This window comes from Peromyscus leucopus, chromosome 9 (assembly GCF_004664715.2).
Source record: "Peromyscus leucopus breed LL Stock chromosome 9, UCI_PerLeu_2.1, whole genome shotgun sequence".
NCBI classification, from domain to species: domain Eukaryota; kingdom Metazoa; phylum Chordata; class Mammalia; order Rodentia; family Cricetidae; genus Peromyscus; species Peromyscus leucopus.
In genome coordinates, this window is record NC_051070.1 from 70,395,680 (window position 1) to 70,411,302 (window position 15,623).

Sequence of the window (15,623 nt, forward strand, 5' to 3'; positions counted from 1 at the left end):
TTATAAGAGCTAATTGGGAACAAGCCCTAGCTATGGCCAAGATTTCATACTTGATAAGAAGTCTCCTTGTCATTATTTGGGAGCTGACAGTCCAAAGAAAGTCCTTTTATGAAATATGGCCTAATAAACCATAATAATTCCAGGCAAATATCATCACACATCAAGGCTGGACAAGGTAACCCAGTAAGAGGTAAAGGGTCCCACAAGCAGGCAAAAGAGCCAAAGCCAACCTCCTTTCCCACTGTTAGGAATCCCACAAGAAGACCAAGGCACTCAGCCATAACATATGCAGAAGACCTAGGTCAGACCCCTACAGGCTCCCTAATCTCAGCAAGCCAACATGAGTCCCAGTAAGTTGATTTGTAGGCCATGTACTCCTAGTGTCCCTGAACAATCTGGTTCCTCCCATACTTATTCCCTCTTCTCTGCAGGACTCCCTTATCTCTGCGCAGTGTTGACTGTGGGACTCTGCATCTGCTCCCATCAGCAACTGAACAAAGTCCCTCTGGTCTCTTTGAAGATGATTCTGCTAGCCTCCATCCAGTACCAGATGTGTATATTTTTTTTTTTTGCTTTTTTTTGTGTACAAAAATATGAATCATCCTTAAGAGACTCTGTGGTCTTTGATTTCAGATCTTTCTTCCTTTACAAAGAGATAAATATGAGTACTAGAGCATTTTATTTTAAATCAGTGCTTTGTTTCCAGAGCTGAGGTGGATCAAAACCTTGACCACCTTTCCCATATTTCATAATAATTATCAGAGAACCTAATTCCAAGTGAGTGACTACACCATGTCCTCAGGATTTAAGCAAAGTGGAATGGCAGATGAGAGTGGACACTAAGGGAGAAAAATTTCTACACAGTGTGTAGGAAGAGAGGAGCTGCCTCTTAGGGCAGCACCAGCAGAGGTCCAAGAGCTATATTTCGGGAGCAGCCTCATTAAATGAAGGCTGTTGAAGATTGTGGTGATTTGAATGAGAATGGACCCCATAGGCTCATATATCCTGAATGTTTATTTCCCAGTTGATAGACTGTTTAGAAAGGATAAGGAGGTGTGACCCGGTCAGAGGGGGTGTGTCACTGGTGGTGGGCTCTGTAATCTTAAAGCCCAAGGAGGACCCAGTCTCTCCCTCTTTCTGAATGTTGATTGTGTTCAGATAGAAGCTCTCATTTACTGCTCCAGGGACATGCATGACGGCCTGCTACTATACTCCCCACCATGATGGTCATGGACTCACTCTCTGCAACTGTAATCAAGCCCTCAATTAAATGCTTTCTCCTACAAGTTGTCTTGGTCATGGTGTGTCTTCATAACAATAAACAAATAACTGAGACCACAAGTTAGGTTAAACCTAGGTAATATGAACCAAAAAGAGAATGTATCTAAATTACTTGTGGAGTGAGACTGAAGCAGATTTTTTTTTATTTAAAATTTTTTTCATTTTACATACCATCCCCAGTTGCCCCTCCTTTCTCTTCTCCCACCCCACTCATCCAACCCCCATTTTCAGAGGGGGTAAGGCCTTCTTTGGATAGTCAACAAAGTCTGGCATACTAATTTGAGGCAGGGACTGGCCCCTCCCCACTGCATCAAGGCTGAGTAAGTTATCCCACCATAGGGAATAGGCTGCAAATCCAGTTCCCATGGTGAAATACTTAGCACTCTGGACTTTGAAGCAGGTTTTTAAAGACTAGAGTATGTGTTCCTCCTTGGGTCATACATTTATGGGGTAAGAACAGAATATTGTTGGATAATTTAAATCACTAAATTTTGAAAGACATCTTGATAGAGATAAATTCCATGTCAGGGTGTTCCTGGAGGTGTTTTCTGAGAGAGATTCTCCACTTAGGGGGAGAACAGTATTTCTAGGGATCAAAGCCTGAATTGTCTCTAGCAATGACTTCCATCCTATCCTGTCAGAGTATCCACAGATTCCTAGTTTTCTAGGAATTTGACCTGAGATGAGCTGCTGATTTTCAGGAGTCTGGGTAAACCCCACTCAGAGAAGGCACACAGCCCTCCCTCACAGGCCACTCCCTCAGCCTCCTGCACCCTGGGTTTGTGTGCAGCTTCCCCTGCAGTCCCCTCACTGTGGCACTCAGAGCACAGTAGTACAGGGCAGAGTCTGCCAGCTGCACTGAGGACTTCTGCAGGTGGAAGGAGCTGCTGCTCTTCTGGAGAGTGGCCTGGAACCCTTGGTGCTCTGCCCTCTGGTTGTCTGTGAAGCTCCTCAGGAGTAGCTGAGGGGCTTTGTTGAGATATTGAATATACCAGAAAAGGAAAGGACTATAGGTAGTCTGATATGTGCAGTTCATCATCACAGGCAACCCCTCTGTGACAGTGACCAGGCCTTTCTGTCTGGGTCACTGAGTCTCCTTTGCTCCTCCCTGAAAAATCAATAAACAAATAAATAGATAAACAAATAAGGAATCGTTTTGCTATGTGAGGAAGAAGATAAAGACTTCTAGAGTTGTAAGACAATGACATCATCAACAGGGTAAATGTAACTTACTGAGCATGAAGAGGAGCAGCAGAACTGAGCAGGTGTCAGGAAGCATGTTCATAGGAGAAAATGACACTTGGTTCTTGAGTGCACCAAACTCAGAGGCAAGTCTCCTGCAGGACCTTACTGAAACTCCTCACTCACAAACAAGGACCTCCTTTTGTACAGTGACAGTCTGTCACATGAGGCCACCACCTGGATGTAGACATTAACCACATCTGAAGAGGCCACTCCCTCTGCTGATTTCCCTTAAAATTGCACCACAGATGTCTGCATAATACACTGTGAATAAATTCGCAATCTCACACAAAGGATACAGGTCTAAAGTTCACAGTGGGTGCCTGAAATCACCAGTGTTACTGAACTATGTTATACATTTTTATTTAGTGTAATAGATGTCCATAAAATAAGACATGCACACACACACACACACACAGAGAGACACACACACACCTCTGATAAAATTTATCTAATTTTTCTCATTTTATTATTTCTTAGATAATGTCATGCAATTAATTTTGATTATGCTCACCTGCTCCCTTTAATCCTGACAGATCCATCCAGTCTTCCCTACAAACCCAGTTTTGTCCATCTCTTTTAAAAATAAAGCACCTCAAGGTTTGCATTATACAATGTTCTCCAAATATACACTTGGATGTGTGCCCTCCAGTGGGGGTGGACTGTGGACCAGGGGATTCACCTTTAAAGAAACTGAGTCTCTCTCCCAGCAGCTTCGAACTGCCTATAGCTCCTTAGCAAAGGGTGGGAATGTGTACCTTCCCTCCTTGCTGAAATTGCATCTGACCTGATCCTTTGCAAGTCTTAGGTGTGCTGTCAACCTCTGTGAGTTTGCAAGTATGTATGTGCTCTGTGAGTTCATTCATGTGTGCAGCTGCCCTGCTGAGTGCAGAAAATACTGTCTCCTTGTAGTCATCCTCCACCTCCTCTTCCTCAGTGACCTCTGACCTGGGGATGAGGGTGTGTGATGTAGATGTCCCACTTGGGGTGAGTGTGCCACAGCCTCTTCTTTTCTGCGGCACATGAGTTCTGGTTCTCTGTGACAATCACCATGTACTGTAGCAAGAAAAAGGGAAGAACAAAACTGTACTTCAATTTTTAAAATACATTTTAAAAACAAAGGAGAAAATGTCCAAAATTGCTTCAGTGACTAGAATCTGACCTACATATTATGTGTTATTAATGTCCACACTGTAGTTGGAACTTGTCAACTAAAAACTGGCACATGTCGCATTGAGGGCCTGTGACACAGGATGTGGATGGGGCTCCAGGCCCCATGGCAGGTTTGAGGACAGGCTGCAGGTGCCTGTGGAGCAGTGTGCACTTGCAGCACAGAAGTACATGGCAGAGTCTCCAGGCCGGGTGTCTATGATGTGCAGGGAGAAGTGTTTGGCTTTCTTATCCTGTAAAACGATCAGTCTTTGCTCCTGTTTTCTTTCCACAGTTGAACGAATGTCAATAATGAGCTGAGGATGCTCTCCGGGTTCTTGCTTATACCAAGGGAAATAGGATGAGGCACTGTCTGTGTAAGTGCAGTTGATGACAGCGCTGGCTCCCTCCTGGACTCTAAGAGTGGAAGGATGCTGCTCCACCTGCTCACCTTGGATCACCCCTGTGCAGAAAGATGGAAAGAAAAGAGAAATGCTGTCCGGTCATAAACTTGCAGAATTATCTCTTGTTTTATAGTAACAGAGAAAAACTAACTAAAATAGAGTTCCTCCTGGATGCCTCAGAAATGCCCACTGAATATTCTGTGGTCCCAAGATCTTAACTCACCATCGAGCTGCAGCCACAAGAACATGAATAAAGTAGGAACAAATGTCTTCATTGTCCTTCCAATTAAATTAAGATCGGGTGTAGATTGTGATGACTAGCAGGTCAGCTACAGCTACCAGGGTGTTGTTCTCTCTCAGTAACAATTCTACCTCTTGAGTCATCCACTCAGCCACTGAGAAAAAGGTTGTGCTTCTGCCCTAAGCCTGCACAATCAGCATCCAGGAAGTGAGTCCTCTTCATACTCTGCAGCAGCTGAGGTCTACTACCACCTTGTGGTTGTACCCTTAACCAGTAAGGCTTCTGCTTAAGTGTTCTCTGACCTGTGAGGGACTCAGAGACATAAAACAGCAAAATGTTATATCAAATATATTCTAGTGCTGAGAGATCAAGAATGGTATTTGTACACACTAGTGAGCCTGTTTCTGAGATTTAAATCTAACACAGCATATGTGTAATGCTTCATATAATATATATAATATTTTCATATATAAATTCATATGTAATATATTCATGTGTGTGTAACAACAATTCTTCTGTCTAGAACTATATTTACTAATCCACTCCCATATTCCAGAATGCTCAGATCATTCATCAAGCAACTCTTCCTTTTCTTGAAGAAACACACTTAAATCAATAATTGTCCTGAAGAGTTGTGGCATTGGGAAAAGGCTTATTCAGGTCTCTCATGGGCTTTTAATTGCAATGTTCTTTCTACTTTAGTGAGTTCTTGTTAACAATGCAGATATGATGTTTTTTATGCATGCATCTTTCCTTCCAGAAAAGTTGACCTGGAATAAAAAATACACATAGCTACTCTTAGGAACGTTCTCATAGGTGATTACATCTTGAGGATGGCACCATCCATGTTACTCACTCCCACAGTGTCTACACTGAATCACTGATAGAAGAGCAGTGCTGAATATCCTGGAGAATCTGCCAAACCTTGCACTAACCCATCTCTTCTCCTTCCTGTGGACACTCCCAGCAACCCCTGCTTCTAGCTCATTGCCTTTCCTTCCTGTCAACTGTGAACAGCTACAAACACTGTCTATCTGGGAACCCAGTGTACACACAGGCTTGGGAAGCAGAAGGCCAACTTCACTGATTTCCTGTCCTCCATTTCAGTTCCCTAGCTCTGTAACAGACCACTCACCTGTCTGCTCACTCTTCCTCCATTCACTGAGGACTCAGCAGACCCTTGCTGCATTTCCTTTCCTCCCTCACTCCCATTGCTTTGTGTCACATGACAGAGACACTCCACCTGGGAGCCTGGTGGTACAAAAAAATAATAAAATATCTTTGATCAACTCTAATCCTGTAAATGAAAAACTTGTATAATAATAATTTTAAAACACTGAGGAAGGAAATAGAAGATATCAGATAATGAAAAGACCCCCATGTTCATGGATTGGTAGGATTAATACAGTGAAAGTCGCCACCTTCCCAAAACAATTGACAGATTCAGTGAAATCAATGTCAATTCAAACACAATTCTTCACATAAATAGAAAATAAAAAAATAGTTTTATATGGAAACACAAACAACTTAGGGTAGATTAAAAAATGAAAATGAAAGAACTGCTTACTGTATCACCACTTCAGATTTCAAGTTGTGCCGCAGAGTAATAGTCAGAAAAACAGGATGGTATTTGCTTAAATAAATAGACATGCTGATCAGTGGATTAGAATCATAGATCCAGACATTAGTCCACACACCTATGAACACCTCGTTTGATAAAGAAGCCAAATATACTACACACCAGCAAAAAGACAGCATCTTTAACAGATGGTTGTGGTCAAACTGAATGGCTACATGTAAAAGAATATAAACAGAATAATTTTTACTGCCCTGTACAAAACTCAAGTCCAAATGGATCAAGGACCAGAACATCTATCTATATACTCTGAATCTAATAAATAGAAATTGGAATAATCTTGAACTCATTGGCACAGAAAAAGACTTTTTGAACAGGACACTAATAGCACAGTCACTGTACTGTTATACTTTCTTATTGGAACACCAGCCCTCAAATCATGATACAGAGTCTTAGTATTAATTATGAAAGCTTGGGTTAGCTTAGGCTTGTTCCTAACTAGTTCTTATAACTGAAATTAACCCATGTTTTTTTAATCTATATTCTTCCACCTGGCTCATTACCTCATCTCCTTACTGCCCATCCTGCTTTCTCCACCTCTGGGTGTTGATCCTCTCTTTCTTCTTCCAGTTCACTCTCTGCCCAGAAGTTATGCCCATTCTCTCCTGCCCAGCTACTCACTGTTCAGCTTTTTATTACCCAAATCACAGCAATACATCTTCACACAGTGTACAAATATCCCAAAGCAAGTCATTAAAACTAATTGACAAGCAGAACTTCATGGAACTGAAAAGCTTATGTATGGGCAAAGAAAATCATCATTTGAACAAAGTGGCAAGTTATTGAAAGGAAAAGTATCATTACAAATTATACAGTTGATATAGAGCTGATATCTAAAATATATGAAAAACTAAAAAGACCATATATCAAGAAAGAAAAAATCTCAATTTAAGAAATAGGTACAAATCTAAAGATAATTCTCAAAAGATGAAACACAAATGACTGAGAAGCACTTAAAAATTCAAAACGCTTATTTTTCAGGGAAATGTAAATTAAAAATATGATGAGATTTCTTCTTACACCCATCAGAATGGCCAAAATCAACAAAAAATGAGATCATATGCTGGTGAGGATGTAGTTTAAGGGGAACACTCATCCATTGTAGCTGAGAGTGCAAACTTTAAGACTCACTATGGACATAAGTATGGTGATTCTTCAGAAAGAAGGGAATAGATCTACCTCAAGATTCAGCTGGACCACTTTTGGACATATACTCACAGGACTCTATATTGTGTTACAGAGACACTTGCTCATCGATATTCATTGTAGTATTCATAATAACAAACATTGCAAGCAGTCTAGATGTCCATCAAGAGATGGATATATAATGGAAATGTGAGACATTTCTACAATGAAATATCACTCATCTATTGAGTTATGAAATTCACAGGTAAATTTATGGACATAGAAAAAAATCATCTTGAGTGAGGTAACCCCAAGTACAAACAAACAATATAGTATGTATTCTCTGACATTTGGATTCTAGCTTTTAAGCCTTCAATAGGCTTGCCACAATCTGTATACCTGCAGAAGTTAGGGATACAGTAGGAGAGAAGGAAGGATTTCCTGAATAGGTGAAAAATAGAATAGATAGTAAAGAGATGGGGTTGGAGGGGTGGAATAGGAGGATTAAACAGAAAGGTGGAGGGAACAGAGAATAAGGGAGGAGGTATCGGGAGAGAAAGCACAAACTAAGCACATTCTGAGAAGTCATTATAGAAACCTACTACAGGAGAAGATTCTTTACATATATATGTAATATATATTATATCCTTAATATAATGTACATGTATTATATAAATCAATGAAATAACCAAATAAAAGGGAAACAAAGCACCAACTAGACATTTCCTACCAACAAGTGAAAACTCTAGTGCCAAGGAATGTATCATCTAACTGAGTTGCTGGCCAAAGGGGACCCATGGAAAATTTTCAACAACTCAGGCTATTACCAAGGCTATGGGTTGCTCACCACAAACTGATGGTAAAGTACTGTTGTTGTAGACAATATCTACAAATCTCATTGAACATGAAGAAATTGAGCTGGTTCCTAAATAAAGCATTTACTCCTGTGAACTTGGGTTCATGGTTCACGAAGATACTCTGAATGATACCAGAGGAGAAAGGTAAACACCAACCCAGCTATAAATCCTTTGATCTACAATGGTGAACTCCATACATGACACACTGGTATGATAATAGCACAAGTGATATTGGAGTGACCAACCACATTCTGAATGGTCTTAAGGCCCACTTCATGAGATGGATCCTATGCCTGATATTGCTCCAGTAGCCAAGAACCTGAGACTAGATAGGCTGTGGACCTAAGGGAAAACCAAATATCATTATCCTCCTAAACATACATAGCAAGATAATGACTTATAATGACTTTCTGCTATACCCATAGATCAATGTCTTGTTCAGCCATCATCAGGGGCGCTTCTACTTGCAGTAGATGGGAACAAACACATAGATCCACAACTCCTCAACTGGAAAATATACAGAGAATGAGAGACCTTGGAACACCCAGTGGTAAATGGAATGTCTCCATTAAACTTCTTCCCTCAGGATTCTGGGAATGCTATAGAAGAAGGAGGAGGAGGAGGAGGAGGAGGAGGAGGAGGAGGAGAAGGAGGAGAAGGAGAAGAAGAAGAAGGAGGAGGAGGAGAAGGAGATGAAGAAGAAGAAGAAGAAGAAGAAGAAGAAGAAGAAGAAGAAGAAGAAGAAGAAGAAGAAGAAGAAGAAGAAGAAGAAGAAGAAAGTGTCTAAGAGCCAGTGGGGATGGAGGCATTAAGGAAATAAAGCCCTCCAGTCACAATAAGACTGGCTCACATAAGAACTCATAGAGATGTCAGCAACATGCAAAGGGCCCACACAGGTCCTGTACAGATGGGGTCCCAGTGATGAGAATGGGAAGTGGACATTATCCCCTATACTGAACCAAGAAGTTATCTCCAACTGAAAACTACTCACAAGGGGAAATTTAGTTTTTACCAACAGCATTTCACTGGGTATACAAGCCACACTTTAGGGCAGGCCCCAGGCCCAGCAAATGAACCCAGTTGTAGTTTTTGTTCTTTTGTTTATTTTTAGGTCTCTTAATGCTTTATGTGGGTCACTATTTAGCACATTTGTCCTTGTTTATATCATTTCCAATTTTGTGGATTTATATTTTTTGTGTGTGTATACATGTGTCTTTGCATGTATATGAGCTTCTCATGCTTTTTATTTGTTTTTTTTTCTGTTTGTTTTATTCTGGTTTGTTTGTTTTTTTACTTCTCTGTTTTCTAAAAAGAAAATGTGGAGTTAGATATGTGCATAGGTAAGGTCAGGCCTATAAAGGTACGAGAAGCCTACAGAACAAATTGATTGAACCAGAAGAGAAAATTCCCTTGACACATAGTAATCAAAACACCAAACACACAGAACAAGAAAAGAATATTAAAATCTGCAAAGGATAAAGGTCAAGTAACATATAAAGGAAACCAAGTAGAATTATACCCTATCAATGATTCCTGCTGTAGAAGCCGTCACTTCTAATGTCACTACTTCCAGACATGCTCACATAAATCTTATTGACAATTAGCAATTGTTTATTATCTGAGAAGCTCAGATAATCTATATATGAAGCAGATGTACCTGCAATGGGATGAAGCTGAATGAATCACAAGTTGTCAGTGAATTTGTGAGCTCAAGAAAGTAAATGTTTTAGTCACTCCAGTCACTGTTGTATCCACTCAGCTGCTGATTCAACATGAAAACACAATGAACAGACAAACTGTGAATGAGTGAGCATGGCTGCTTTCCAGTTCCTCACAGAGACAAATGGCAGGCAAGAGTTTTTCAACTGTGGAATAGAATCTGTCAGCCCTTGAGAAACAGCAGTTGTATGGATCGTATTTAATTATTGTTTAATGAATTAGTCCCCTAGTATGTGACCTTTAGGAGGGTCCCACTTTTACTTTTGAAAGCGATGTCTTAATGAGAAGTTATGCATATATATTACATTACAGATGTGTAAATATTTTGTTAGAATTAATTGCTGCAAATATTATTGTGATATAAATTGCAAATCTATTTCTCTAGTTTGTCATTTATCTTTTGGCTCTGATTATTTATGTGTGAAATATTTGATTTATATTGCATAATTGAATGCATTATTTTTTAAATTAGCAAGACATTGTAGAAATGATGTCATGATTTAATAATAATATTTGTCTTCTTGCCTTTCTACAACTTAATCTATCAGATCTTCAAATTTAATTCTTTTATCAACCTCATATTGAGCAGATGAGCTGGAAATGTTTGTATCATACTCTCTAAACAAAGGATGGAAACAGTTGCTCTAAACTTTCAATTTTGAGAAATGATCCAAATAATTCTGGAATGTGTAAGAGAGGTTTATATTTATTTACATTAGCACAAGCATTTGATAAATAAAGTGTACATTTTGGTCATGATGGCTGACGTTTCTGAACATTTAAGCTTCTCCAAGTCAGTGTCATGTCAATCTGAATTTAGCCATGAATTTCTGCTGTGGTAATTTTGGGTTTCCTCACAACTTCTCTGTAATTGGTGGAGATCTGATAAAGACACAGCTGTGCAAAGCCTCCTGCAGAGTCTGCCTGTGGCAGGGCTTTAGCTGAATACACAGTTGCAGTTTGGGGCCAGCCTGCAGGCTTGCTGGGAGCACTGTGCATCACTAGCACAGAGATAGGTGCCTGAGTCCTCCAGCTGGGCATCTCTGATGTGCAGGGTGCTGTAGCGCTCCTTGGAGTTGAATGTTGACTTGAACCTCCCATTCTCCTTTGTTCCTGGATTCAGGAAAAAAAGATTGATGAGGCTGCCCCCGGGATTCTGTCGGAACCACTGCATATATGTCACGGTGATAGAAAAATTGCATCTCAGGGCAGAACTGGTTCCCTCATGGAGACTCAGGGCTGAAGGACTCTGCTCCACCTCAACTCCTCTCACCCCTGTTGGGAAACAAAAGCAAACCAGAATCAGTGAGAGGTCTTCACCCACACCTAATGTCCCAGGAGACACCATGAGGATGACAGCACAGGAGCTTTGGGTTGGCTCATCTCCCTTCACCACTGACATTTCTGGAGAATCCCTAAAGCAGCTTAGGTGAGCACAACTCACAGCAAATCTGCACCCACAGAATCCCCAGCACAGCTCCCAGTTTCCTCTCCATGGCCCCTTTCCAATTGCTGTGGTGTCTTCTCTCCACCTCTGAGGGATGGTGTCAATTCTTGTAGCCAGACACACTTGTGATTACACACACAAGTTTCTCTCCAAGTTGCTGAATGTTCTCTTTCATCTGAACAAGAAACTCCACCCACCTTCACCTCACTACTCTCCATAATAGCGGCTCCACAGCTATGATGAACAATATGCAGACCCCAGAACACTATATTTCTAAGGTAATATTTCATAAAAGGGGAGTTTGGGGGGAAATGTGTGAGGAGGGGAATTCATAAATACAGAATACCGGTGTGAACACTGATGGCTCCAGTGGGTTAGAAGAACCTTGCAGAATCCTAGCAAGATTTGTTTGCCTCTTTTTTTTTTTAAAGGATTTCATACAATATATTCTAATCATGGTCTCCCATCTCCAACCTCCTCCTAGAATAACCCCAAATCCACAAGTGTTAGTAGAATGAAGATCATCTCAGAAGTGTCAGATTTACAAGTATATCCAGAAGATGGAAGCAGTTAGAGTCATATTGAAGCTGGGTCTGAGGGAAGCACATAAAAAATAAAGACAGGTACTTTCTGCTGGCGTTCAGCTTGCTGTAGTGGTCTACAGAGCCCAGCATGTGTGAAATTTAGGGGCACCCTGTTGCTTGGAGCACTGCAGCTCTCGTGTCAGTGGTGGAAAGAAGCAGGATTCTCTGCTTCTCTCTGTTGATAGAATCCAGTTCTCTAAGTTGGAAAACATCAGAAACACACTAGAGCTATAAATATCATAAAGAATACTGATAAATCAGCTAGGTGATGACTCAGTGTTTAAAATTCCTTGACACACAACAGGAAGTCCTGAGTTCAGATTTACAGAACTCATGTGAGACTGGACATGGCAGCATGTGTTCATAATCCTATTTCTTCTAGAGCAGCTGTTCTCATCCTGTTACTTGTGACCTCTTCAAGGTTCAAATGACCCTTTTACAGGGGTCTCCTAAGACCATCGGAAGTATCAGATATTTACACTACAAATTATAAAAGTACAAAAATTACAGTTATGAAGTGGCAATGAAAAATAATTATGTGGTTGATGGTCACCACAACACCAGGAACTATATTAAAGGTCCATAGCATCAGGAAGATTGAGAACTACTGTTCTAGAGCAAGATTTGATCCAATTTGTTCTGACCATACATTCCTTGGTGTGGGCCTATCCACTCAAATGTGGTTGACCGATGAACAACCAATTCTATAATGAAAACTGAGCTGGGTGTGCTCACACCTACCTTTAATCCCAGCCCTCAGGAGGCAGAGGCAGGTGGATCTCTATAAGTTCTAGGCCAGACAGGACTGCACAATGAAGGCCTGTCTCAGAAATGAAGAAAGGAAGGAAAGAAAGAAGGAATGAAAGAAGGAAGGAAGGAATGAAAGAAAGAAGAGAGAGAGAGAAAGAAAGAAAGAAGAAAGGAAGGAAGGAAGGAAGGAAGGAAGGAAGGAAGGAAGGAAGGAAGGAAGGAAGAGAAAATTGACCACCCCCTTCCCCCAGAAGCTATAGTCCAGAAAATAAAATCTCAGAATCGTCCTTTAGTTTTGATAAGTTGTTTTACCATGTACACAATCATTAGTGGACAGTATTTTTCTCTTTTATCTCCTTAGACATCACATCTTGCCAACTTCAGGCTGATACAGTTTCAGATGAGAAATTATTGATCTTGCTAAAGAAACCTTGTTGGCCACTCTTTGGAGCAGTTTTCTAGACGCGGTCTATTCTAGCAATGAGATTCCACAGATGCTCAGTGCTGGTTTCATTGGCATTGTCCTCTCGGTTCATACTGAGCTTTTTGGACATGTGCCTTTTTGTCTTCCATCAAGTTTGGAGAGATTTGTGGTCAAGGTTTCTTCAACTATTCCTCCTTGCCTCCAGTCTTTTCTTCTAGAATATTAATATTGATGTCTCTATTTGAGAAAAATGTTCTCTGGGTCTCTTAAATTCTGTTCATTTTCTTCTTGTGTTTTTTTTTCTTCCTTATCAGACCGAGTCATGTCAATTGACCTTCAGTTTTCAGAACTGTTTATCTTGTGTGGTAAAACATGTTCTTAAATCCTTCTAGTGTATTTTTAAGTAATTTTCTCCACAAAGAGATTTCTCTCCCTTGGTAGAGTCCTGGGTTACATGATATACAGGCAGGCCCTTTAGGTCATTCCTTCAGGGAGGCACCTGTCAGGCCAAAGCAATCCATCACTGTTCTTTGATAACAAGGTCCACTTTGTTTCTACCAATACCAAAACACTGCACACGTCTCATGCTACTATTTAAGGACAGTCTGAGCCAAGGGGATGACGGAGGGTGTATGGGGAGAGACAGCTACGTTAAAGGCTATTTGTGGAGTATGATAGAGACCCAATACAGTAGAAATGTCCTAAAATATATAGATATATGAAGGTAATCTAGGGAGAAATTGCCAAACGGGGGGAATTACAACTGGCCATCTCTTGTCATCAGGTGAAGCTTTCAGTACTGTGATAGGTTACATCTATGTTCATCAAGGCTCAGTTCACAATAGCTAGAAAATGGAATCAAAATGGATGTTCCTCAACTACTGTATGGATAAGAAAAATAAGGGATAGATAGGCAGGTAGGTAGATAGATAGATAGATAGATAGATAGATAGATAGATAGATAGATAGACAGATAGATATAGACAGATAGTAGATGATAGGTGATAGAGAGTTTGAATAAATTTACTCCACTTGGAGGTATAATGGTCTCCCCAAGAGTCACAAACTATCTAACAAAGCCGCAGTGCTAAGCATGGGAAACTTTTCTTTGTGATGTTGGTCAGAGAAGTCAAAGAGATTCACAAATTAACATGCTTTATTGCCATTGTCACTGATTGCCTCCCAGAACCTGAAGGTAAGAGCCTATTGTTTAAGACAGCACACACTTGAGATTCAAGATTTGGGAGAATCAAGTTGGAGCCAGTCCTTGAAATCTCTTCTCTAAGAATTACCTCTCGTAATATCCAAAGGAGCTATTCATGCTTCCGAAGGACAAAAGCAATCAAGAGTCCTACTTATGTATACTGTGTATGAATCACAAAAAACGACTAGCTTTATACAATGTATATCTTGGTAGCTACCAACATCTGTCTAGATGGACTTAAAGCCCATTCCATAGAAAGAAATCCACACCTAATATTGTAAACTTAGCTCATTTACCCATGGCCAGTGAGGCCATGAACCCTAAAAGGGAACATACTAATGTCACTTCCCTAAACCAGTATAGTTTCTAACAAAATTCTAAATATTGATCATTATACACACAGATAAGCTCTTACCCTTCATCAAAGTAGCTTCATTTTGCAGCAAACAAAAGAGACCATTACAGATGTCTAAAACTGGTCAAAGTGCAGAGCTGAACTGACCATAGAGTGTTCAACTTTGACTGATATGTTTACAATCCAACCCCTACACTCAAGGCTCAAGGAACATTGAGAAAGGAGAGGATAAAAGACTTAAAGAGCCAGAGGACCAGCACATCTGCTGTGAGACTGTGTCTTCTGGATATGGCAGGGAAGCTATACCCAAGAAATCTCAAAAAATGTGATTAAACTAAACAAGACCTGCAAAATGACAGTGCCAACTGACATGTCAGCATAGATATGGGAAATCTCATAAGGTCCCATTCCTGGATGAAGAGATGCAGACAATTAATGACTGCTGAGAAGGGGAGAATCAGCTTTCTCCAGGGGTAAGACTTCTATAGGTTATCCAATCACAAGAGATCACCCTAAACACATACACATAGGAGCAACACTAAATGAACTCAGCAAGATGTGTGTGTGTGTGTGTGTGTGTGTGTGTGTAACAGCAATTAAAGAAGAGGACATGAGTTTGAGATGGAGTAAGGAAAATGTGGGAGGAGATGAAGAGGGAGGGTGAAGTAGAAATTATGTAAGTATGGTACACCTGTATGAAATTCTCAAAAATGTTTAAATTAGAAATAATGATTCCTCTTTGTAAAAGGTTAACATATGAAAAAAGGAAGACTGGATGCCTTTCCTCACCTGGAACTCATCTAAGGAACTTGGATTGTGCAAAAATGCTCAAGCAAAGTACATGATAGAGATGGGGGTTCAATGGATCTTGTGAAGAGCTGTACACAGTGTGGTCAGATGTTTTTGGACTCTCTCCTCAGCTCATTAGTACATCTATTCTTAGGAGTGTTTTTCCTTCTTAATAAGCTATTTCTGTTTCCATTTTTAAGCATGTATTTCTGGTGCAATCCTTTTCCATGGGACAAAAGAGTGTGGTACTGGCTGACCTCTGCATACAGATCTGTGGCTGAACTTATTTCCTTGACATTCTGAGCTTTCTCACTATTTCTCTGACCTCTGTGGTAAACTGAAAAGGCTAACATTTTCTCCATCTCCTCACATCATGGCGGCTGCCAGGATATTCTATTTTCCTCTACTGTTGTTTG

The 15,623-nt window shown here is 40.4% G+C and overlaps 3 gene segments (V, D, J or C); all 3 read right to left on the bottom strand.

Moving 5' to 3' along the window:
* Window positions 1-1,978: 1,978 nt before the first annotated feature.
* On the bottom strand, window positions 1,979-2,612 carry LOC114684598. The segment is given in 2 exon segments: window positions 1,979-2,389; window positions 2,515-2,612. Coding segments are annotated over 2 exon segments (463 nt in total).
* Window positions 2,613-3,734: 1,122 nt separating this feature from the next.
* On the bottom strand, window positions 3,735-4,630 carry LOC114684599. The segment is given in 2 exon segments: window positions 3,735-4,135; window positions 4,300-4,630. Coding segments are annotated over 2 exon segments (453 nt in total).
* A 5,961-nt stretch (window positions 4,631-10,591) lies between these two features.
* LOC114684600 lies at window positions 10,592-11,223 on the bottom strand. The segment is given in 2 exon segments: window positions 10,592-10,929; window positions 11,099-11,223. Coding segments are annotated over 2 exon segments (390 nt in total).
* Between the last annotated feature and the right edge of the window lie 4,400 nt (window positions 11,224-15,623).